Here is a 25697-nt window from a genome sequence, read left to right as displayed (position 1 = left end):
GGTGGTTATGCAGTGTGCAGCAGATGGGGAAAGTCTCTTGGGCATGTACTACAGTGATATCTCAAATGGAGAAGCTTCTAAGGGACAGAATATATACAGTATGTACATTTGGAAAGTCTAGGGCTGATCAAGGAATGTCAGTATACCTCGTGCTAGGGAAATTCTATCTCATGCTGTAGCGGCCAGCTTCTCGTCTATCTCAATTAGCTCCCAAGCTGCCACTTGCATAGACCGAGTCAGCGGTAAGCGTAATAACTCGAACAATAATAACAGAGATCCTCCTAGACGTTTAATAGTTAGTCTTCTTTATTTGAAGGTGAAGAAACATATTGGCATATCTCTTGTCATCGACTGGTTATTAATTGCTAGGTAAAATTCCATATCTTACCACAGTCTATGCGATCGTTACGAATTGCCAGATATAACTTCAACACAGTTTGTAATAATCTTCTTGTTAATAAAACTTACAGGCGATTACATCATGGTTGATAAATCTTTTGGCGGAGCTTCTAGCTGACCCTCTCTGTCAGCATCTCCCAGCTCACACACTCTGCCAGCACGTACCCAACTGCCCGTACTCTGGCTCCGCCCGGCCCTTATGTTAGCATTGCATTAACTCTATATTGTCCAAACTACAGCAGAATACAAGGTCATGATATCAATAAACAAAAATAACTAATAACTGCAAAATGGCTCCTACACATGCATTTAATTGAGTTTTTGCAAAGGTAATTAAGAAGATTAAGAAGATCCTTGTTTACCCTGGAGCAAAGTAGTCTGAGGAGGCATTTGTTAGAGGTGGATTAAATTACAATCAGCAAAGAAAAGGCAGCTAGTTAGAATCTGCTTCAAATCATTGGGGTATCAAATACAAGAGGGTGAGGGAGGAGGTTTAAATGGAAGTGTGGGGAGCAGGGTTGATATCCAAAACTTGCTGCCAGAGGAAGTGTGGACTCAGGTGGAATCATTACATTCACGAGGTACTTAAGTTGGCACGGCTTTGAAGGATATAGACCTAATGCAGACAAGTGGGATTAGTGTAGATGGGGAAAAAGGTTGGCATGGCCATGGTGGGCTGAATGGACCACCTCTGCGATGTGTCCCTATGTGATTCATTGTGAGGAACATGGGTTTTTCCAAAGATATTTGTGGCTGGTTTAGTTTAGCTTAGAGTCCGCACCAACCAGTGATCCCCGCACATTAACACTATCCTACATACACTAGGGACAATTTATATTTATACCAAGCCAATTAACCTACAAACCCATATGTCTTTGGAGTGTGGGAAGAAACCGAAGATCTCGGAAAACTCCGTACAGTCAGCACCTGTAGTCAGGATTGAACTCAGGTCTCTGGTACTGTAAGGCAGCAACTCTACCGCTGCACCACCTTGCCACCCAAAGTTTGTAATTTCACATTTCAGCACTTACTAGGACCTCAGACTGGAGTGGAACTTAGAGGAGATAACTCCTGCTCCCGCGAGACATTTATCTGTCATAGTAAGCAGTCTGAGGGAAAAGTGCAATACAGATTTCCTGGATTTGTGCTGTTGACTGAAAAGACTTTCTGATAGTATACCACCTTTGAGTACATGTAGCTGCAAATGTATGTCTGTAATACATGCTGCTCTGCACTGAAGGGAGGTGTGAATTTTCCTTTCCTTGCATAAAAAACGCAGAAGGATAAAGAGAATGTGAAATATTCCACATTATCAGATGTCACCAGTATCAATAGTCTGGAGACTAAGAAGTTCAGTGTGAAAGTGAGTCTGACCACAGGCTGATCAGGACGCATAGCTGAAACCTTGTTTCACCTCTTAAAACATCAGGATCTCTAGGTGCATAGTTTCTCACATACCAGAGTTAGAACTTGGCTCCCAGAAGGTTCTTAAAGGAAAGGCATGACTGTCCAGAACACCTCTCTAGGCATGACTGTCCAGAACACCTCTCTCTCTCTCTCTCTCTCTCTCTCTCTCTCTCTCTCTCTCTCTCTCTCTCTCTCTCTCTCTCTCTCTCTCTCTCTCTCTCTCTCTCTCTCTCTCTCTCTCTCTCTCTCTCTCTCTCTCTCTCTCTCTCTCTCTCTCTCTCTCTCTCTCTCTCTCTCTCTCTCTCTCTCTCTCTCTCTCTCTCTCTCTCTCTCTCTCTCTCTCTCTCTCTCTCTCTCTCTCTCTCTCTCTCTCTCTCCTTCCTTGGGTTTTAAGTTGTCTCTACTTTCTTTCCTTTCTTCTCCCAGTTTTAGGCCCAGCGGAATCATTACTAAAAGTTCCAAAATAAGCATTAAAGCTGCAATCTTTGGCTCAGCACTCATCCCACTTCTGCAAGACTTGCCTCTCCAGTCTTCTGGACTGTGAAACCAAGTAAGCTCTCAATCGATTCCCCAATATCACGTTTGATAGGGGAGGTGCACTGCTGTCATGGCCTGTACTAAGTTGGCCAAAGATCCCTTTGGACAGGGTACATGGATAGGAAAGGTTGAGAGGGATATGAGTCAAAATGAGACAAATGGGACTAGTGTAGATGGGCGACGGGCCTGTGTCAGGGCACTATGATTCTATGACATGGGAGAGTCAGAAATTGGGTGTTGCCAATATATTGATACCCGTGTGTGTTTTATATTTTCGCTGCACAGAAGTATCACACACATTGAAGTTGCTGGACAAAAATTCCTTCATGTATTCTAAGCAATATTTGTTTATGTTGTATCTTACCACCAGTTTTATGCACAAAGTCAATCACAGAATGATTAAAAGCATTCACTAAAATCGAATTTCTGCACCACTATCTTTCCATTTGTTTTTCAGTAATTCTGCCTAATTTTGGGCTATTATTCATAATCTGCTTTAATTTCTTTGGCATCATCCTTAAATCCAGTGATACTTGTCCTGAGTTTTAACACCATTTTAAAGCTCCCATGTTTAGAAAGTCAATTGGAAAAGCATTTCATCATAATATAGGATGAAGGTTGGGTTCCGGCAATAACTTTGGAAATCCCTTGAGGTATCAAAATTCGGGTATAGAAACATAGAAACAAAGAAAATAGGTGCAGGAGGAGGCCATTCGGCCGCTTCGAGCCAGCACCGCCGTTCATTGTGATCATGGCTGATCATCCACAATCAATAACCTGTGCCTGCCTTCTCCCCATATCCCTTGATTCCACTAGCCCCTAGAGCTCTATCTGACTCTCTCTTAAATCCATCCAGTGATTTGGCCTCCACCGCTCTCTGTGGCAGAGAATTCCATAAATTCACAACTCTCTGGGTGAAAATGTTCCTCCTTACCTCATTTTTAAATGGCCTCCACTTTATTCTAAGACTGTGGCCCCTGGTTCTGGATTCGCTCAACATTTGGAACATTTTTCCTGCATCTAGCTTGTCCAGTCCTTTTATAATTTTATATGTTTCTATAAGATCCCCTCTCATCCTTCTAAACTCCAGTGAATACAAGCCTAGTCTTTTCAATCTTTCCACATATGACAATCCCGCCATCCCAGGGATCAATCTCGTGAACCTACGCTGCACTGCCTCAATTACAAGGATGTCCTTCCTCATATTAGAAGACCAAAACTGTACACAATACTCCAGATGTGGTCTTACCAGGGCCCTATACAACTGCAGAAGAATCTCTTTACTCCTGTACTGAAATCCTCTCGTTATGAAGGCCAACATGCCATTAGCTTTCTTCACTGCCTGCTGTACCTGCACACCAACTTTCAGTGACTGGTGTACAAGGACACCCAGGTCTCGCTGCACTTCCCCCTTACCTAACCTAACACCATTGAGATGATAATCTGCCTCATTGTTTTTGCCACCAAAGTGGATAACCTCACATTTATCTATATTATACTGCATCTGACACACATCTGCCCACTCACTCAACTTGTCCAGGTCACCCTGCAACCTCCTAACATCCTCTTCACAGTTTACAAGCATTATACTTCACAGTATAATGCTTGTTCATTGTTACTTAGGGGGTTGTTGGAGTTAAAGCTAAAGACAACAAATTCTGGCCAAGGGTCTCCCATCTCCTGCCCCAGCAAGTAAAAGCACTTAAAAAGTGTTGGATAGGAATATTTAGAGGGATAGAAAAGATTTAGAGTGATACAGGAAAAGGACCCACAAATGAAACTAGCTTGAATGAGGCATCTTGGTCAGCATGGACATGTTTGGCTGAAGGGCCGGTTTTCCTGTATGACTATGAATCTCAGTACTAACTGGCTATCAAGTGCTTGCGATTTCCTGTTTGAAGCTTGGGAGGTCTGACATAATGTAAGTCTAGAACTCCATACCATGCAATTTCATGAGCAAATATTTTTAGTTTTTTAGTTTTAGAGATACAGCGTGGAAACAAGCTCTTTGACCCACCGAGTCCATACCGACCAGCGATCCCTGCACATTAACACTATCCTACACACACTAGGGACAATTTACACTTATACCAAGCCAATTAACCTCCAAACCTGTACTTCTTTGGTGGGACGAAACCAAAGATCTCGAAGAAAACCCACGCAGCTCATGGGGAGAACGTACAAACACCGTACAGGCAGCACCAGTAGTAGGGATCAAACCCGGGTCCCTGGGCAGCAATTCTATCGCTGCACCACCGCTCAAGAACATTTTCCAAAGAATCAAAGACCCATATAGGGTCTTTAACAGAACAAAATATGTCCTATCATGTTTCATAGAGGCATTATCAACCAAAAAAGATGCACAAATAAGCTATACCGGGCAAACAATGATAGACTTGATTTTATGTGGTAGCTATAGCGGCCAGCTTCTCGTCTATCAAATTAGCTCCCAAGCTGCCACTCACACAGATCGAGTGAAACGATAAGCTAATGACGCAAGCAATCACAATAACAGAGACCTCCGCGACGTTTGAATTAGTTAGTCGTCTTTATTTGAAGTCGCAATATAACATATTGGCATTTCTCTTGTCATCGACTTGTTATTGATTCGCTTGGTAAAATTCCATATCCTACCTTGGTCTATGCGATCAATACGAACTGCCAGATCTATCGGCGGCGGAGATCTTTACTAATCTTCTTGTCAGTAAGATCTACAACCAATTAAAATCTTGGCTGCCGAATCCTTTTGGCTGACCCTCTGTCAGCACATTCTTGGCTCCAACTCGCGAACACATCCAAACTGCCCGTTCTCTTTAGCTCTGTCCAGCCCATACGTAAGCATAGCATTAACCCCTTAGTGACCAAACTACAGCAGGATACAAGGTAGTAATAATAATAATAATAATATGCAAAAATAACTAATAAACGCAAAATGGCTCCTACAGTAGCTTTTAAGGGACAAAGATGAAGAAGGGGTTCTGGTTCAAGACGGAGGTTTTAGAAGGGAATTCCAGATCTTAGAGCTGTGTCAGTTGAAATTATGAGCAACAATGATGGACCAATTGAGTACAAGAATTATAACGCAATGTCAAAAGTTACAATGGGGTCTTGGTCAGCTGGACCAGCGGGCCGAGGAATGGCTAGTGAGTTTAATTCAGATAAATGTGAGGTGTTGCATTTTGGGAAGTCAAACCAGTGCAAGACCTTCAGTGAATGGTATGGCCATGTGGAATGTTACAGCACAGAGGGATCTAGGAGTACAAGTACATAGTTTCTTGAAAGTGGTTTAGTTTAGAGATACAGCGTGGAAACAGGACCTTTGGCCCACCAAGTCTGCGCCGACCAGTGATTCCCGCACATTAACACTATCCTACACATACTAGGTATTATTTACAATTTTTACCTAGCCAATTAACCTACAAACATGTACGTCTTTGGAGTGTGGGAGGAAACCGGAGATCCCGGGGAAAACCCACAGAGGTCACGGGGAGACGTACAAACTCTGTACAGACAAGCACCCTGTCGCCAGGATCGAACCCGGGTCTCTGGCGCTGTAAGGCAGCAACTCTACCACCGCACCAGCATGCACCAAAGTGGTGTTGTAGGTACATAGGGTAGTGAGGAAGGCTTTTAGCATGTTGGCCTTCCTCAGTGAGGGAATTGAGTAAAGCATTTGGGACATTATGTTACAAACTCTGAACAGACAAGTACCCATAGTCAGGATCGAACCCGGGTCTCTGGAGCTGTAAGACAGCAAGTCTACCACTGCGCCACCATGCAAGTCATTATATACAAGTCATTGGGAAGGTCGCACTTGAGTATTGTGTTCAGTTTTGGTTATCCTGCTAAAGGAACGATGGCATTAAGTGAGAAAGAGTGCAGAGATTTACGAGGATGTGTCAGGACCTGAGTCCCTTTTGCTGGAGGTTGGGCAGGTTAGCACTTTATACTTTGGAACACAGGAGGCCGAGTGATCTTATAGAGGTGTATAAAATCATGAGGGGAATAGAGAGGGTTTTTCCTTGGGTTTAATTGGAATTTGAGGGGTTCAGAAGTTGAGCTGAGACAAGGCCAGAGTTAGGCATTATCAAAGAGCTGGCAATGGATGGTCTTGGATAAAAGATGCAAATGCAGGATCATATATTTTAATTGTTTCTTTCAATTTCAGATGGATGCAGTCAGTGGTACAGGGAGAAAAGTTGTGGGACAAAGGTAAGGACTATCTTTTGCAATACTTTAATTGGAAGAAATTAATCTTCATCCTGTACTCGAAATTGGAGAGACTGTTAGATTACTTGGAGACGCAGAAGACTCCAGATGCTGGAATCTAGAGCAAAATCTGGTGGGAGTTGGTAATTACTGAACCTTCTCATTTGGGCAAAATGATTGCCACATTTACGAATGGTTTGGCACCCCGGTGTTGCCCTTGCGCCGCGCGTGCCCGTGAGCGCGCGCGCGCGCCCCTCGCTCTGTAGCGGGAGCGCGCAGCGGGTGGGTGGAGGGGGCGGCGCGCCCTCAAGCTGGGCGGGTGCACGGTCGTATACCCCACCCCCCCCACCCCCACCCAACCCCCCAGCTCGGTGCAAAGCAAGAGGCCATGACATGGCGCGGCCTCGCCCCTCCTCACGGCATCCGCAAAGTAGCCAGAGGTTTGCTCTGCCTCTGGGCAGGGGGCAGCCAGGGGAGGAACATTTGCAACCAGTTGTCGGGCGGTCAATGGTTAAATGCAACGCTCTGGCTGCAGAGGACAATTCCACGCGTCAAAGGCACAGGCAGGCGCTGGAAGAAATCAGATCCGCAAACAATGTCGTGCACGGTGCAATAATACTGGGGACTTATTTTAGATGCTGGAGCATTGCACCGTCCTGACGCCAATCAGGCCAGCCCCGCACCGCCCCGTCCCGTCCACCTGAGTGTGCACGGGGTAGACAGACTTCCCCGCCGTCCGTCCAGTGGTGTCTGGAGTCATGGACAGCGACAGCCCTTCTGCCAACTGAAAGCCGAACCTGGCGGTGGTTTATTTTGCTCCAGTTGGTTTCCGATTGAAGAAGAAATAAGCGCCGGGGACTTATTATGAATGTCTGCACTCGTGGGGGAGAGAACTTCCGAAAACAAAGTGTGCGCGCAGCAATGCCGAGTGCAAGAGTTGCACCGGAGTGAAGCTGCAGCGTGGCCGGAGGGAGAGGGAGGGAGGGAGACCCTGACCCGGGGCCGGAGCCCGGGGCTGCAGCCCGGGATGGTGACGGGGGTGGCGCCTTGCCTACTGCTCGCCCTCCTCACCTGCAGCGTGGCCATCTGCGGCGGCCAGGGCGAGTACTGCCACGGCTGGGTTGATGGCGCCGGCAAGTGGCACGACGGCTTCCAGTGCCCGGAGGACTACGACGGTGCAGACGCGGCCATCTGCTGCGGCTCTTGCTCCCTGCGCTACTGCTGCGCTGCAACGACGGCCAGGCTGGCACAGGGCCGCTGCACCAACGACAGGGAGCGGCATGGACAGGGACAGGGACAGGGACACGGAGCCAACCCCGCCGCACGTAAGTGGCACCCCGGAGCACTTCACTCCCTCCCCTCCCTCCCGCCCCGGCTGCACTTGTTCATTAACTTGCAAGTGTGCATTGCAATATTGACACACTCAGATTCAACATCAGTTACGGACACTTCGGGTGATAAACATACCCAGGTAACTAGTGTCACCTATTCCGGGATATCTGCAGCCAACCTGCACTGTGGATCACTGGGGTTTTCTTCCTCACTCTATCACTGTTCTTTTCCACAGTTGCAGAGAGATATCACATCCACTGCCTCCCAAATACAAACCCGTTTGCATTGCCTAGTTTGTTGATGCTCACTCACCTCGTGTACGCGGGCTGTTCTCTCTCAATTTCATTGCACAAGGACTGCAATAATTTTGCACAGCGAATTCTCTTTTCCCCTCCCACACTTTCACACTTTAACTTTTTTGTTCGTGCAATTCGCCCTTTTTCCCCAAAAATTGCCATTAGTTTATATTTAACCGCGCGTTATTTATAATCTGTTGCTATTAGTGAACTTTATAGTTGTTTGCGGCTCTGTAAATCCCCGGGAACTTCGCCCTAAACAGACACTCGCCTGTATCAATGCAAATACAAAATGAATGTATTCACGGCTTGCAGAAAACACCTCTGTGAGTTTTGGTGGAGGAAGTTTGTGTAGGATCTCTTAAACAACATTTCTGATAGATTCACTCTTGGACGTTCCCACAGAAACCGGGGGAAAGTCGATATTTGCCGCTAACTGGTTACACAAGAACCAGCAATTTGCCAATTAGACTTTGGGGGACTGGAGTAGAGAGCTTTCCGCAGGCAAGACTTGTTTGGAGTATTTTTTTCTGAAAATCCCAAAGACTTTGGAATAAATGTTGCTCTTTAGTTATTTATATTATTCGATTTGTTCCTTAACATCTGCCGCCGGTCCTCATTTTCAGTCTGTAACTTAAGGAGAGGTAATAAAGTATTCGTTTTCAAGCTGGCATTCAAGTTCAATCGAACCACGCCAGACTTTTGAAAAGGTTTGTGCAAGCCTTGGGGTGTCAATTTAAACAGATTTACTTTCTGCTAGATTGTATTACAGCGGGAGATGGGAAAAAGATAGTATCTCTTTAAGTGGTGTGCATGCTTGAGATGTGAATTTTCAGTGAATCAGATGAGCATGAAATTGCATTAGCCTCACGTATAATGGGAGAGAAAGGTAAGCCAGGGTAAACGAGTGTCTGTGACAGCTTCTGTATTGATAACCTCAGAGATCCAATCTCGTTTTACATTCCTGCCTGGTATCACATACAACCGCAATCCCCTGAACGTGACACTGATGAATCTCTTGGGATCTCCGGGATGGTTTCAAACTTTCTCAACTTTCTATTAGATGCACAGAGTTCCTCTCCGCCCAGCACACGATTATCAGCCGAAATTTAATATCCGTCAGGGAGGAATGGAAGAATGAATTCACAGAAGAATACATTCTCTGCGGAAAACTCGCGGCGGACAGACTGCAAGGCAGGCAGTTACAATCTAACCCCGCCGTTCATGTGCAAGCGCTTCAGCTGCGGAAGCGGTGCCAGAGTGGGGAAGTACTGTACAGTCCAATTCAACAAACCTGTTGGTCATTACTTTATAATTATCAGTCCGAACTTGCCAAGTAATTATTTCTACCCTCGCCCAGGGAGAGGCGGGGCTGCGAGCAGATAATCGAATAAAGTGCAGATTGTGCGTATTGATGAAAAAGATAACTAAAGATGTGAAAATCGCACACTGACAGATTGGATAATGTAATTCAAAACATCAACATTTCAAATGCATCCATTTAATTATGGAGATTTTGATCCAAGAGTGTTACTGTTAGCGGAGTTGCTCCGGGGGTTATTTGGGGTTTCTCAACGAAATTTTATCCCAGGCCTCACTCGCACTTAACATTGCAATTGCAGCGGGGTTTTTTTTCTCGTTTTGCTTCTTGGTTATATATTTTTCAAATGTATCTGTGGAGTCAGTTGAGTTTAGTTTATTGTCACGTGTACCGAGGCACAGTGAAAAACTTTGAAAAGTATGCTGGTGAGAAAAGAAACGTACAGCTTTGTATAAATTATTTTCATCTGATTAAATCCACTTGGTTCAAACTGTTTAGGTGCCCACGAAATTGGATCCGGGGCACTATTAGTGCCTTGAAAATAAAATAAAGTCCGCAGTAACTGTTTTAAGAACATTTCGGCCAAATCTGCTGCCAATATTTACGCTTTTTAAAAATTGTGTTCCATCCTAATGGTGACAATTCTGCCCAAAATTCCAACTTTATTTTTGGGAGAAGTAACTTTTAACTTCTACATTTTCAGTATTTCGTAATCCATTCGTCTTATTGTGTCAGTAAAATAGATACAGTTCTAAAAAGATAGGACATTTTCAAGCGAACTATATTTAAATATGATGAATATGTTCTAAAAGAAAATTGAATCGATACGTTTTAACAGTTTCGTACACAAAATGCAGATAAGCAAAAAAAACCCCAGATATTTCATGTAATTTATTTTATAGAAAGGATTAGATTGCATCTTTCTTGGTTTTGCTCAATTTGTTGAAGGAACAGACGATACAATGCAATTTCTAGTGTGGGAGCCAAATGTACAGAATTTATTTTGAATTCCTTTACATCACAGTAATTTCTAAAAACGACCCTCGTGTCGTGGCTTGAAGTATTTCGCGGGACAAATCTTTTCTATGCTCTGTCACTGGAAATGTCATCAGGAAATGTCATCAGGAAATGTCAGTTTACAATCTAAGAGTAAGGTTCGAGTGCGGCGATCCCAGTTCTGCTCAGCGGTCTACACGTTTGTGTCAACGTGAACATTTGTGTGCAAGCGAAGAGCGCGCACTCTCGGGGCTGGACAGCTGGTGTGGGAACGAAAACGGCTACATAATAGATCAGTTTCGATTTCTCCTATTGCTCGGTTGCCCGCGGTAGGTTCTGCCTGTCACTCTGTCGAATGGTTGGTTACCTGGCACTTTCCTGATTAATACTGGGGATTAATCGGTTTCTGCTCTCGCTATCATTTACCACGTGACGCCCAGTTTCACAGCAGAAAAATGACCCTCGACTCAACAAGGCGGCAGGGAGCACTCTGCACTTTTAAGGCTGCAGAAGTGGGAGAAAGTCACGAACATATTATTAGTAACTTCTGCAAAAGAGTTTAAAAAAACAAAAACGTTTTCCAATTAAAAAAAAAAGGCCAGTCGTATTCTACATTAAATTATCTACGTTCATCAGAGAATAAGGAATCTAAATTCTGTTTTATTTGATAAGCTGATGTTCACGCCGATTGGGTTCAGGATATTAGATATGTGTTTATGTAGACCAAACCCGCGTTTTCTGTAATGGATTGTACTTAGCTCCAGACTAAGTAACTTTGTCCGCGTCAAAACGTGCGACACTTGTGTACTGCCTAGGCGAGGTCTGCTACATGATTTTACCGGGTAAGATGCAAAACAAAGCATTTCACTCTACACGTGACAATAAAGTATCATTGAATAATTGGACAATATTTGCAATGTAGGAATGAACTGCAGATGCTAGTTTAAACCGAAGATTAGTCACAAAAAAGCTGGAGTAACTCAGCGGGTCGGGCAGCATCTATGGAGATGCTTCAGACTGAGAGTCAGGGGAAAGGGAAATGAGATATTGACGGTGATATAGAGATATAGAACAAATGAATGAAGGAATTGCAAAAAAAGTAACGATGATCAATGAAACATTCCATTGTTGGCTGTGGGCGAGGTGATAACCAGTTAAACAGACATATTTACAGTGTCTGGTATCCCTAAAGTTGATACTGTTCAATCTCGCTAAATGTTACCGGGATTTGGATATACTGCTTGCATTTCCCAATCCCCGAACGTATGACTAATTCCATATTATTCTCTGTTCCTCTGCAGAGCCCATCTATGTGCCGTTTCTCATTGTAGGCTCCATATTCATTGCTTTCATCATCCTGGGCTCGCTGGTGGCAGTTTACTGCTGTACATGCCTCAGACCCAAACAACCGAATCCGCAGCCCATTCGATTCTCAATGCGGAATCGCCAGACAGAGACTATCCCCATGATCCCGACTTTCACAACCCTGAGGACCCCGTCCCGCCAGTCCAGCACGGCGACCAGCTCCAGCTCCACCGGAGGCTCCATTCACAGATTCTCCATCAACAGGTCGGAGCCGGGACACGGCTGCCTGGTCCCTTCTCCCCCACCGGCTTACAGCTCCCCCGGCTGCCTGCAAACCGCACAGGGCTTGCACCTCAACCAGGCTCAGGGATTCCTGGTTCCCCAGCAGTACTTCGCCTACACCCTGCAGCCAGAGACGTTCACGACGGGCAAAAGTTTCAGCGACTTCACCCAGAGCCGCTTGAAGCCGCAGCAGAGCGCGTCTTCGCACAACGCTGAACAAGTGACATACAACGCGGGTGTATAAGAGGGCACTTTGGAAAGGGATCGTGTTTGTACCAAGGCAGCGGCGTGAAGCAAAGCCCTCTCCCCTTTGGAAAGAGCTGTTTGGCAGTTGTGGTGGATGCAGTCTCCATCCAGTCAGCTGGACAACCGGGAGGGTGACATCCAGCAGAATGGTTTATCCAACCTTACCCACTCCTGCTCCGGCCAAAGGGGTGAATAACCAATATTGATTGGCCAGTTAGTTCAAGAAGCGCCTTGAAGATGGTCAATTGGTTCAACGTTTTAACATTGATCCTTTTATCATGTTTGTGCTCACATTTCACCATGATTTTTTTTTGAATAGAAAACTAAACTATATTAAAGTCGTCAAGAATAACGAATGGCATTAACAATGACATTGAGATCATCGTTGAAGCAGCAACCCATCTCTGGAGGCGCGGCAGGGTAGAGGGGTACCGCGTTTCACTGCAGTGTGTCTACCTTGACGACGGGACACCGCGGGACACACCACCCATGTGATGAACGAATATCAGAATTATGAATCTCATCCCTGCCGCTGAAACCAAACTTGCAGACACGCCTGATAAAGTGACCAGAAGATTTGCGATCCCAGGTAATACCAGAATCCTCCAGGAATTCTCCGTGGAATACCCCACAGAACTTGGAAATAATATCAACTCAAGCGGGTCATTTACTTTATTTTAATTTGACCATATACTTACAGTTTTTCTCTTTTTATCGCTTATCTAAATATTGAAATTTTAAAATATTAATTTATAGAGGTATGTGCAGCTAATTATTCTCGATTCTGACCCATCCACATATTTACAGGACATCAAAATTACAAATTATTTTAGTAATGTACCATTTTAATTAAAATACAAAACTAAAGTTATAGTGGAAAAATGCATAGGAATATTTTATAAAATATCTATTCCAAAATCATGTTAACTTAAAGATCTGAAATTAAAATTGTTTTAATAAAACACTGCAAAATATAATTGTACAACCGGGTGCCTGCTCTTTGATCACTTACTTTATGTTTGACATTGGTTAGAAGATATTGCTGAATTTTCTGGGAGAAACACACAGCTCTAAGCTACCTCTAGTTCAATAACAGTGCCCAGTAATATATTACTAATTCATCAAGTATTCGACCTAAACGATTATCAAGGAAAGTTTGATATTTCTCAGCTCGGGGAATACCTTGTTTGAAATCAACTGTGTCTTCAATGCTAGTGGGGATGAAAAGTCCAATTTTATTATGTACAACAAATGCGTCACAATCTTATCCTGTGGCATGCATGACTCCAGGCACAGAGATTGATCTTCCCAATCTTTAAACCTTCAGGACACCAGTTTTTGTTTTTAGAAAAAGTCGTAAACCATCATGAAACCCATCACCTTAAAATGGTTCGTCAAAGACACACACGTCAGAAACGTTAGTCTTTGATCAAATCTACCTATTCAAAACAACTTTAGTAAATCATTCTGAGTATGTATGAAAAGCACATTTTATTTTAAAAGGCAATTGAAACTACAATTGCGTGGAGTCAGAACAGCCTCCAGCTTATAATTGGAAATGCTATGGAATGGAAACAAAATTGGAGAAAATACATAGTAGGTCAGACAGTATTTGTGACAAAATGCTCTGTTCTTCCTTCCCATAGTTGCCTGCTCAGTGTAAATACAATTTTCTTTTTATTTTAAATTTCAAGTATCAACTGCTTGGCGTTACAAACCAGTGCAATATTTATGAACTATCTGGCGTTAAGGAACTGTACTATACAGATTGTTCAAAGGTCATTAGAAGAGAAATTGGAACATGCTTATTTGGAAATCTTCTGCTGTAATGCTTCTGGTACATGCATGTCATGTTAATTTGATGAAACTATTTTCTGCTGCATATGCAGTAGAGATCAACATCACATGTAACTTAGAAATATCATGCCCTATTTCCTCAAATACGGAGCCAGTTATCCACTGAATGATCTGTTTGATTCATGTTGCTCTACATCATTCAGATTTGTGTGAACCCAATTTGAGATAGCTCTGACTGAGGCTCCTGATTCACAGATAACCTGACAATGAACTTTGTACAGCATATCCAAATCCTCTTTTGCTTTATAGGAATACTAGTTAAGACTAAATCAAGGGATTATCCTTATTTGGTGATTGTGTTATTGGTGGCTAGGAGGAACCATAGCAAGATCACCATTACCACTGTCAATACAAAGTCAGTCAATTGTCACAAGTTAGTGATGTCAAAAATAGGGAAATTGAAGATGGGATAGTCTAGTCATTCACAGGGTTAAAACCAGAGCTGTGAAGAATTTCCTTGTTGATCACTCCATTTTCATTTTCCTTTCTTTCCCTACTCCCACTTTACTTCCTTCACATACCTTCTGATTCCAAGAATTTATTAGCAGCACTGATACATAACCACAGGAGAGCCTGCAAAAACCGCAATTTTTACAGAGAACTCATCAGATGCGCTGACTGATTTCCAGGGAACACCACACATTACTAGCCATATAACGGTGAACAGGATTGTAACCAGTGGTGAGAAAGATAGCTGGGTTGTTAATGTCCATCAATTGCTAAAGGTTAATATATCAACCATAAAGCACGTTTTGGGAGTAATATTCACAGAACAATTAACTACAGCACAGATATACTACCCATGCTCTTGTACAATACCTTGTACAAAATATCATGTCAAATTTTGATCATTTCACAGGGTTGAATGTCAGATGGTGCTTTGCCCAAGGAATTATGCAGCTCTGGAAAAAGTTATTTACAATTATGGTGATTGCCAATTCTCTATTCTTTCACCTGTTTCTTTTGTTAGCGCTTGGATTGCTTAATTTAAGAGATAAATATCAGTAAAGATAGTAGCAGTGTTATCATGTGGACTTGACTCAATCATCTAAAGGGATTGGAGAGGAATTATTTTTGATTTGGTTTGGGTTGTGATTTCTTTTACTTTTCTCATGAGATTGCATGGCTCCAGGTACATAGATAACATATGTATTATGAATACAGCATTGCATTTGCATGGGACAAGCTGGGGCAATACTGTTTTTCTGGTCTATTTTTATAGTTCCATTTGATGACTAGTCCAGTAACAACCACTACACCCAGAATGAAAACTGGAATGAGCGAAACTATACCAGCACTATTTGAGAACCTGAGATGATATTAAACATTGAAAATTAAGTTGAAGTTCAATTTCAACCTCACAGACATTGCTACAGGTCAACAAGCAGCAAATACAACATAGCCTCTTTAAATATAAACTTGCATTTGACTTAAAGATTAATATTTAGCAAGTGCTGCGTCATTTCAAGGCACATGGAATAAAGTGAGGATGGCAAGAAAATGAGGGGCACATTTTCAGGATAATACTGTCATTTTCTATTTGTTAATTGTGCATGTGTACAAAATGCAGAATTTTCAAACTTGTGGTGAATTTGCTTCAATAATCTGGTGCAAAGGGTTCTCGTTAATTTCTTCTTGGAAAATGATTTTTTTTAAAGATAAATATTAATCAAATTATTAAATTAATTGATTTTGACAACTCTAATGGCCAGTGAAACTGGTTGCCAAAGAATTTTCAACCATTTTGTGACTGGCATCTGTCCGAAGCCACCTACAGGCACCTGGTGGTAAAAGTGGGTGCCATGTCATACTTCATTGGTGAAGACTGTTACCTTCATCCTGTATATCATTGAGACACTAACCATTTAATTAGGGGTATATTTGCACTCGTGTGTTTGGAGATATTTTTTACCCACTTGGTCTCTTAAATAATCTAATTGCATATAAATTAATGACATCAAATAATTTTCAACAATTGTCAGTGCCAGAAACATGGTGACACTTGTGTAGTGCCTAGGTGAGGTCTGCGATATGATTTTACCCAGTTGTATGCAAAACAAAGTTTTTCTCTGTACCTAGGTACTTGTGACAATAAAGTATCATTGAATTGAATTATTATTTGAGTTGCATTAGGAGTCCCTGTAATCTGCATTGTTGTTGTCTGCTCTTCAACCAGAGTTATTCAGGTACCTTTCATCTTTTAATACTTTTCTTTGTAAAACCAATTAAATCTTAGAGATTTATGATAAAGCTCTAAATAACCTCGATTTAAAAACATTCTTACTAATTTTACTTGTAAGAATCCTTAGATCAACTCTCCATTCAATGAGATAGCCAGTGCAAATGACTTCTCATTTTCAAAATTTGAGTATTTTGAAAATCTCTGTTAAATTCTGTTTTATTTGTCCAGTGGAAATTAACTGTTCAAGCTTCTCCTCACTACCACAATATGGCCCAAAATTCTCTCTTTCAATGCCCAGAACTACATGCGATAATCAGACTAAAGATTTGTAGAACATCATTTTTATGATTAAGATTCAGGGATCCAGTTTGACTTTTCATTGCCTTCTTGACATTGTGAGCCGAAGTGCCTTTTTTGTGCTGTACTGTCCTATGTTCTATCTGCTGCTAAACTTGGTGATCTTTGCCATGTAGGATGCCTATCCTTCCCAAATGTTCCACAGGTAGCTTTGCTATAGTGGGATTATTACATTGCCAAGAAACCACGCATTATTAAAACAATTGTCAATGGGATAAGGGGTAAGGTGCTAGAGTTTCAGGCTCGCTATAACAAAGCTATTTTTTCCTGCAGGATTAAAAAAAAAGTTTAACTAAATTTATTGTTTGTTACCGCAACCTAAAGTACTAAAATCTCTCAGGAACAACTGCTAGTTTCACTGGTGGGAAGTTATTGAAATTGACAAGCAATCGCTTCTATTGATACTTGTTGCAAGACAATCGTGTCTGATTATTGTGGGCAGGTTACATGTAAAAAGATTTTTCTTCCAACACCATTTTTTTGTCCATGACAGCTTTATTTTTTGCTTGTCAATTTTAAATGTAACTTTTAAAGGTTCCCCAATCGAATTTGCATTATAACAATTCAGCTTGCTTAATACAAAGCGTGGTCCCTAATTTACCACTCACATTATAAGCAATTTGTACTGTGGAAACACGGGTTAACAGAACTAACTACTCCGTACTTCTTTGCAACGGAGCTGTTTATACTGTGGCATTTAATATGTTTTTGTGAATCTTGCTCGACCAATCAATCTAATGTGGCAGAACATGTGCTAAAATATGAACTCATGAACGATCAAGATTTGTAAATTTAGTTTTATTATGTGATCCATATGACAATCAAAAGACAGAACATTTAAGAGATGCAACTGCCATCATGCAATTCACAAGAGTCAAGGGTAAGTAACAGAAAAAAACTGCAAGATTTAGAACAAAATACAAAACACAGTGCATGTCCTTACTGTAAGTTAAAACCAAACCTGAGGAATACTGTGAACATTGAATTTGAAGATTACCATTCATGCAGTGCAAAACCAAACTACAGAATAAATCATTCTGGAAGTCTGGCCAAAAAATCTTAACCCAATGTTCAGAATATGTTTCATCTTTACGCAACATTCAAGACAGATTCCAATGTTAAATGTATTTTAAATAATAACAAGACTTGTAACAGGGAAAGCAAATTGATTACTTATTACTAATGATCGTGCATTAAAAAAATTATCGTGTCACATTGAACAAACTAGTCAAGGCAACATCTGAAATCTGATATCCATTTCGAAGTCGATTACTTGTGGTTATGCTCAATTAGTTTTGTAATGCACCAAAATATTTTGCATCTGTTTTTACGGTGTGATTTTAAAGCCAAGTAAAGCAAAATGCACATTTCGCTATCTACTTAGACACAAACCTCTGATGGAACAAACCAGATATTTTAAAGTCAATGTAAAATCCATATTTATGAAATAACTTAGCAGTTTTATTCCAAAACTGAATAATACGATAATTGACTTAGAAACACACAATTACTTTGCCAACTAAAAACTGCTGGATGGTGTAACCTTTCATTAATTGCATCATTTGTTTCTAATCTTGCGTAATAAGTGTAGCAAGATCAAAACATTTGTCGTGCACTGAAAATATACATGTAATATTCAACCTCATGCAGTTGAACAACAATACAGACAGGAAAACCGTACAGAATACACAGCACACTCAACGAGGAGGAAGACAACAGCTATCATTGACTAAAACACCACAAAGCAATTACATACTTCGAAACCCCCATTTTTTTTTTCACATTAAAGGATTTTGGTGACAAACACGGAACACATGGCACATAGAATGAACATACAGTCACACTAAGCTGAAAATGGAGATAACAGTAACTACTCAATCATAATTTTTGACAAATTTATATTTTTGAGTTCAACATTGATTCACTACTTTTAGAGGCTAGAACATTGCAAAAATCAGGCAGAATGTTGCTCTCATGTATGAGTTTTCATTGTTTTTGCTTTTATATCTCACTATTAGTTAAAATCCATTTTCATATTCAATATTATGAGTCAAATCTTGATGCTTTGTGGTGAACAGTCAATGATAAAACGGAAATACTAAAATGCCCTTCATATTGTGTGTGCATGTAGTTTAAATAATAACCACTTAATTATGAAGGATGAGCTTTGATTAGAATGTCGACAAAAGCTTTTAAAATATAGGTTGTGTTTTGCAGCTAATGCAGTTAAATGCAAAGAAAGCAACAACTAATGCACATAAATAAACCTGATAAGATGTTCCTCCAAGAGATCAAAATATAAATCCAGGTTGCATGGGTTATTAGGCTTACATAAAGTGTGATAACCACATAATTACATATATTACAGGTAAAGTAAACTTAGTTCAACTTGCAGTGGAAATTAATCAAATGGCTGGAAAAATGACAGTTGTTTAATAATAATGTGATACAAGATTGATTTTCATGATTCTGCAATATTGCTGAAATGAGTCCAACTAAAAAAAATCTGGAAAATCAGCTTTAGATATAAAGTAGAATCTCAATGAAACGAAATTAAAACTTGTAAATTGGCATGCCTATTTATGAATTCATTATCCAGGTAAACACAGACTTGAATTTGTTGATCTTGTTAGAGAAGGTGTTCAGTAACAAAATAATGTCAGCATTTTATTTTAACATTTGTCTTTAGTCACAAGATCATACATGCCCATGGCAAACTGCAAGACACGGGAAGGAAACAGCAAAAAAAACCCAAAACAAGATAGTATCTTCCATTTCAATGGATATAAAATAGTGAATTTTTGAAATTTTCTCGCCAGTCAGAATTATTTTAAAACAACAGCTATGTAAAAGTACTACATACCAGAAATACTCTTCCCTGCACTCTGCCTTGTTTGGGATGCAAAGATTATTGTTTGGAAATTGAAACCATTGGAAATGTTTGTTGAATATTAAATTTGTTAGAAAGTCACTAAATTCACAAGCAGACACAGAATATACAACACTTTTTCATTCTGAAAATTAATTTGAATATTAGGCAAAGAGAAAAGCATATCCAAGGCCATAAGTTGAGATAGACAAGTTCATAAGCAAGTGCCAAAAAGGCATTAGTCAAATCTTTCAATGAGTCATTGCATGTGTAAGTTACACTCCTTGGAGTGAGTCAGGTAAGGTACAAATGGGACTTGAAACTTGCTCCATTTCCAGGACAGTGCACTGAATAGGGCTGATGGCAAATTCTACTAGTTGTTGAGATTATATTATGGGTGATCAAAGCTCAATTTTACTTTTGGCAAATAATGGCAATAAGGGGTGTAGCACCAGTCCCGTGTTTAACACTGCAGTTCAATAACTTATGTTTTTCGCATTTGAATAGTTTCTCATTTATCCTGCATTTTATTCAGTGTCTTGACCATTGGGTTGTGTTTGTGAACGTATTTGGCAATGAGTGGGTCATTGATTTTTCAGTGTTTCCCCACAGAATCATTCTATTTAAGGCAGTAATAAAAATAATGCTTCAAAATATCTTTGTGTAATGGCAACAAAGGTTAAATATCCAAAAGTGGAGGGAAAAAAAGTGGCATATTTATATAAAGGTTCAAGAAAGTGCATGTTCAAATTTTAAACAAAAGAAAATTTAGGGATTAATACTCCATTGTAATTAAGACATTAAACTAATGCTCATAACAGAGTTTAAATTAGGAAATAATTTATATATATTCACTATTTTAAAATAACGTCAAAATACAACCCATTATATGTGTAAAGTAACCGATTTTGTCCAGCCAATCTAGTTGTTAATTTCTTGTGTTGGCACTCTATAACAGTGAGTTTATACTAAAGTGAATTTGCACAGTGATCGTGTCTATCGCGTACACTACAAAACTGACTCGCACGTCTCTCCTTCATCAAACGCAAAATCCAACCTCTTCATGCTTTTGGAAGATCTTTACAGCATGATTTTTCAAAGTTGGACATCTCAAAGTTTGAAGTCCCATTCTTAGTTGAAAGTACTTGTTTGGAATTCACGTTACTGTACAAGGTGTTTACCAGTCATCCTGTCGTTGTTTGGTGGTGTCGTAGGCCCTGACTACTTCAGACTGTGAGACTATGCCATTCTCATCTTGGGAAAAGGCATAACCATCTATGAAAACAAAGTGGCACATCATGCATAAGAATTCATTAAAGTGGGAAAGGATGGATTAATGATACATCTTGTGGGCACTGTCACTGTATTATCAAAAATTAACAAATCCCTTTCTCAGCAGGCAATACAGAAGCAGATGGCATTTAGTCGTAGAAGATAGATTAGTGTTCAGAGTAGTTAATTCTATTTTCTTTCCTGAAGGTTAGAAGACATGAAAATTCAAACACAGGATGAACTATCATTTCATTTAAAAGATTGTTTTAATTTACAAAGGATTTTTATTTTAATAATATCTAGTTAACATGAAAATAGCAACTGGAATTGACTATGAACAGCTGCTTTTTTTAATCTTCATATTCATGACACAACATTTTGTTTTAAGGTAATATGCAATTAGATAAAGTGAGATAGAAAATTGCAGTGTACTGAGAGTATAACGAGGGGAACTCTTAACTGGAATAATCAAGGCACTCCCACCTTAGTATGAAGAGATTCATTTCTTCTTGGTGATGAATGATCTCCCTCACTTACCAATATTGATAATCAAATTCATTAGGTTTTTAATTTATTAGTTAAACTGCAGACAATGAGTGTGTGGAAACATTCTCCCACTTGCTCACAAACACACTTTCTGCTAGCTAGACACAAAAAGCTGGAGTAACTCAGTGGGACAGGCAGTATCTCCGGAGAGAAGGAATGCGTAATGTTTCTGGTTGAGACCCTTCTTCAGACTGATGTCAGGGGAGTGGGCGGTTCAGAGATTCTGCTAATTAACTGGATACAGAATTATCTTCATGGTAGGAAGCAGAGGGTGGTGGTGGAAGGTTTTTTTTAGACTGCAGGCATCTGACTAGACGTTTGCCTCAAGATTCAGTGCTGGGCCCATTGTTGTTTGTCATCTATATTAATGATTTGGATGAGAATGTACAATGCATGAGCAGTACGTTTGTAGATGACACTGAAATAGGTGGTATTGTAGACAGTGGAGGTGGTTATCAAGAATTAATGCGGGGTCTTAATCAGCTGAGCAAGTGTGCAGTGAAATGGCAAATTGAGTTTAATGAGGCAGCACTTGGAGTACTGTGTGCATTTGTGGACACCCTGCTACATGAAAGCTACCTTTAAACTGGAAAGAGTGCAGAGAAAATTTACGAGGATATTGCCAGGACTCAAAGGCCTGAGCAACAATAAGGGTTGGGCAGGCTGGGGCTTTATTCCTTTGAGTGCAGGAATGAAGGGTATTCTTATACAGGTGTGTAAAATCACAAGGGGAATAGAATGAATGCAACATCTTCCCTTTTTGGTCAGATCCCTTTCGTCTTTTCCCCAGAGCATGGGAATCAAGAACTAGAGGGCATAGGTTTAAGGTAAGAGCGGAAAGATTTAATAAGAAACCGCGGGGCAATTATTTTTGCACAGAAAAAGCATATGTAACGAGCTGCCACAATAACAACATTTAAAAGACATTTGGACAGATACATGGATAGGAAAGGTTTAAAAGGACGGGCTGAAGGGTCTGTTTCCATGCGGTAAGACTATGCTCTCTCACAAACCCACATATAAATTCATAAAACAAAATGTTGTTCTGTTCCTCCCCCTCATATCAGCCTCAGGTTAGAAATGAAAGAGGATTGTGTAATACTGCATATCTACTTCTAACATCCATAGCGACTGAGAAAAGAGGCAAAAACAGAAGCTACAGTTAACAAAGCATAAGGATTATGTATAATTCCTAACCCAAAGTTGGAGTTACACTTGATGAGAAAGATACTCACGTAATGAGCTTTGCTGCAATGATTCAGAACGGTGCAAGTTGAAAGTGTTCTTCTTAAAAACATTCTTTAAGAGTTGAGCGCGTTCACTTAAACTTTTCAGAAAAAAGAAACAAAATTATTTGAAGTACTAATTTATTTTGTTGGTTGCAATGTGACCGAGAAAAATATTTTATATTTTGAAATTTATAAATGTTGATTGGCTAAATCTTCACTCAACATAACACATTCATATTTTTTTTGTCAACTTTCAGCATTTAGCCAGTATAAATAAAATGTCTTTAAGATCCATGGTTATTCTAAACTGTTATATTAAACTGTACAATGGCATTGTTCACTCAGTATTCCTCACAGGTATATTGTTACCTGTATATATATTTAAAAAAAATAGAAAATCACTTGTACATTTAAGTAAAGTAGTGAGATACATTACACCATCCTTGGGCTGCTGACACTCAATACGCCGAGTTCACATTTCAAAGTTTTAATGTTCAGGTTATGCTTCGCTTTTGGATAAAGTGTAAACTTATATTTGTTTTCGTTCTTGCACATTTCATGCTCGAGGGCTACATCAAACCATGTTAGAAAGACAATGTGAAACCTACAATACAGTACGGATTGATAATGCCATCGGATAACATTGAAAAAACTGTGGGAATTTCTGCCACAATGTGTGTGTTTGAAAATACTAGTCCATTTTTTGAACATGTGGGATGAACAAAAAAGGCTATTCCCAATTCTCAAAGGTTCGTTTGAACCAAGAATGTCAGAGTTTGCAAGTGTTGCTGACTGTTACTTAATTACAGATAGGCTGATCTGCCAGAACATTTGTTAGTGTTGCTTTGTAGCCATCAGTGGGAGAGATTACTTCAGTCTAGTCCTACGATTTCAATTAGATCCTAGGTTTTAAAAGTTAAAAGGCATTGCACAATGTCATTTCATTGTTGTATCTGAATTTACATTTATAAGTTATATAAAATTATAACAAATAGAATGGAATATAATTTTCTTTACGATTATGATTTACTCTTTTGCATTTTCTTTTGCTCTGACGTATTGCTGTGATACTAATCAAGAATCTGTCTATCTCTGCCTTAAAAATATCCACTGATTTGGACTCCACCGCCTTCTGGGGCAAAGAATTCCACAGATTCACCACCCTCTGACTAAAGAACTTTCTCCTCATCTCCTTCCTAAAAGAACGTCCTTTAATGCTGAGGTTATGACCTAGACTCTCCCACTAGTGGAAACATCTTCTCCACATCCACTCTATCCAAGCCTTTCACTATTCTGTATGTTTCAATGAGGTCCCCCCTCATTCTTCTAAACCTCAGCGAGTACAGGCCCAGTTCCGACAAATGCTCATCATAGGTTATACCTACTCATACCTGGGATCATTCTTGTAAACCTTCTCTGGACCCTCTCAGGAGCCAGCACATCCTTCCTCAGATATGGTGCCCAAAACTGCTCACAATATTCCAAATACGGCCTTACCAGTGCCTTATAGAGCCTCAACATTACATCCTTGTTTGTGTATACAAGCCCTCTTGAAATAAACGCGAGCATGAGTTTGCTTCCTTGACTACTGATTCGACTTGCAGATTAACTTTTTGGGAATCCTGCACCAGCACTCCCAAGTCCCTTAGTACCTCCGATTTCTGGATTCTCACCCCATTTAGAAAATAGTCTATGCCTTTATTCCTACTACCAAAATGCATGACTCCACACTTTGCTACACTATATTCCATCTGCCAATTTTCTGCCCTCTCTCCCAGCCTGTTCATGTCCTCTGCAGAGTCCCTGCTTTCTCTACACTACCTGCCCCTCCACCTATTTTCGTATCATCTGCAAACTTTGCACATAGCCTTCAATCCCCTGGTCCAGATCATTAATATACAACGTGAAGAATAGCGGCCCCAGCAACGACCCCTGCGGAACTCTGCTAGTCACAGCCAACCAGAAAAAGCCCCCTTTATTGCCACTCTTTGTCTTCTGCCACCCAGCCAACCTGCTACCAACCTGTTGGTATCTGCATGGATTCTCATTCACTATACATGAATTCCATGTTTTTCACTGGAATTTAGAAGGATGAGAGGGGATCTTATCGAAACATATAAGATTATTAAGGGGTTGGACACATGTTCCCAATGTTGAGGCAGGAAACATGTTCCCAATGTTGGGGGAGTCCAGAACAAGGGGCCACATTTTAAGAATAAGGGGTAGGCCATTTAGAACTGAGATGAGGAAAAACTTTTTCAGTCAGAGAGTTGTGAATCTGTGGAATTCTCTGCCTCAGAAGGCAGTGGAGGCCAATTCTCTGAATGCATTCAAGAGAGAGCTAGATAGAGCTCTTAAGGATAGCGGAGTCAGGGGGTATGGGGAGAAGGCAGGAACGGGGTACTGATTGAGAATGATCAGCCATGATCACATTGAATGGCGGTGCTGGCTCGAAGGGCCAAATGGCCTCCTCCTGCACCTATTGTCTATTGTCATCTTCCTTAGCAGCCTCGCGTGTGGCACCTTATCAAAGGCTTTCTGAAAATCTAAGTATACAACATCTACTGACGTTCCTTTGTCTGTCCTGCTATTTACTTCTTCAAAGAATTCCAGCAAATTTGTCAAGCAAGACCTCCCCTTCAAAAAGCCATGCTGACTTCAGCCTATTGTATTGTGAACTAAGTAATCTATTACCTCATCCTTTATGATAATCGTCTCTAAAATCTTACCAACCACTGAAGTCAGACTAACTGGCCACTATTATATTCCCACCTGCCTTGCTCCCTTTTTGTGCAGCGGGGTTATATTGGCAATTTTCCAATCATCTGGAACCACTCCTGACTAGTGATTCTTGAAATATCATCATCGATGCCTCCACAGTCGCTAAAGCCACCTCTTTCAGAACCCTAGGGTGCAGTCCAACTGGTGCAGGTGATTCACCTTCAGCCCTTTCAGCTTCCCAAGCACCTTCTCCCTAGTAAAAGCCACTCCACAAACTTCCATCCCGACTCTCTTGAATTTCAGGCAAGTTGCTGGCGCCTTCCGCTGTGAAAAT

General features: G+C 40.7%; 2 protein-coding genes across 3 annotated transcripts in view; one reads left to right on the top strand and one right to left on the bottom strand.

The window, feature by feature from the left end:
* The first annotated feature begins 7575 nt into the window (after nucleotides 1-7575).
* shisa3 (shisa family member 3) lies at nucleotides 7576-13135 on the top strand. Its single transcript, XM_078399266.1, has 2 exons — nucleotides 7576-7877; nucleotides 11799-13135. Exons 1-2 carry the CDS (start codon nucleotides 7580-7582, stop codon nucleotides 12326-12328), a joined length of 828 nt encoding a protein of 275 aa, XP_078255392.1. The 5' UTR covers nucleotides 7576-7579; the 3' UTR covers nucleotides 12329-13135.
* Nucleotides 13136-17299: 4164 nt separating this feature from the next.
* Nucleotides 17300-25697, bottom strand: part of atp8a1 (ATPase phospholipid transporting 8A1) — a 269218-nt gene continuing 260820 nt past the window's right edge. The window contains exons 35-36 of one of the 2 annotated variants that reach the window (XM_078399210.1): nucleotides 22649-22740; nucleotides 17300-20870 (exon numbers count right to left, since the gene is read on the bottom strand). In XM_078399210.1, the coding sequence (XP_078255336.1) occupies nucleotides 20773-20870; nucleotides 22649-22740 (190 nt within the window). In that variant the 3' untranslated portion in view covers nucleotides 17300-20772. The remainder of the gene's footprint in view (nucleotides 20871-22648; nucleotides 22741-25697) is intronic. The other variant, XM_078399200.1, reaches the window with a different exon arrangement.

The sequence above is a fragment of the Rhinoraja longicauda genome, chromosome 1 (genome assembly GCF_053455715.1).
Source record: "Rhinoraja longicauda isolate Sanriku21f chromosome 1, sRhiLon1.1, whole genome shotgun sequence".
Classification (NCBI taxonomy): Eukaryota; Metazoa; Chordata; class Chondrichthyes; order Rajiformes; family Arhynchobatidae; genus Rhinoraja; species Rhinoraja longicauda.
The sequence above is the reverse complement of the archived record's forward strand: the minus strand, read 5'-3'. Positions and strand labels throughout refer to the sequence as shown.

Bases quoted from the DNA above. Each gene is read 5' to 3' on its own strand.
- shisa3 (XM_078399266.1), top strand. From the start codon at position 7,580: ATGGTGACGGGGGTGGCGCCTTGCCTACTGCTCGCCCTCCTCACCTGC. The intron at 7,878-11,798 runs GTAAGTGGCACC...GTTCCTCTGCAG, and splicing joins CGGAGCCAACCCCGCCGCAC to AGCCCATCTATGTGCCGTTT.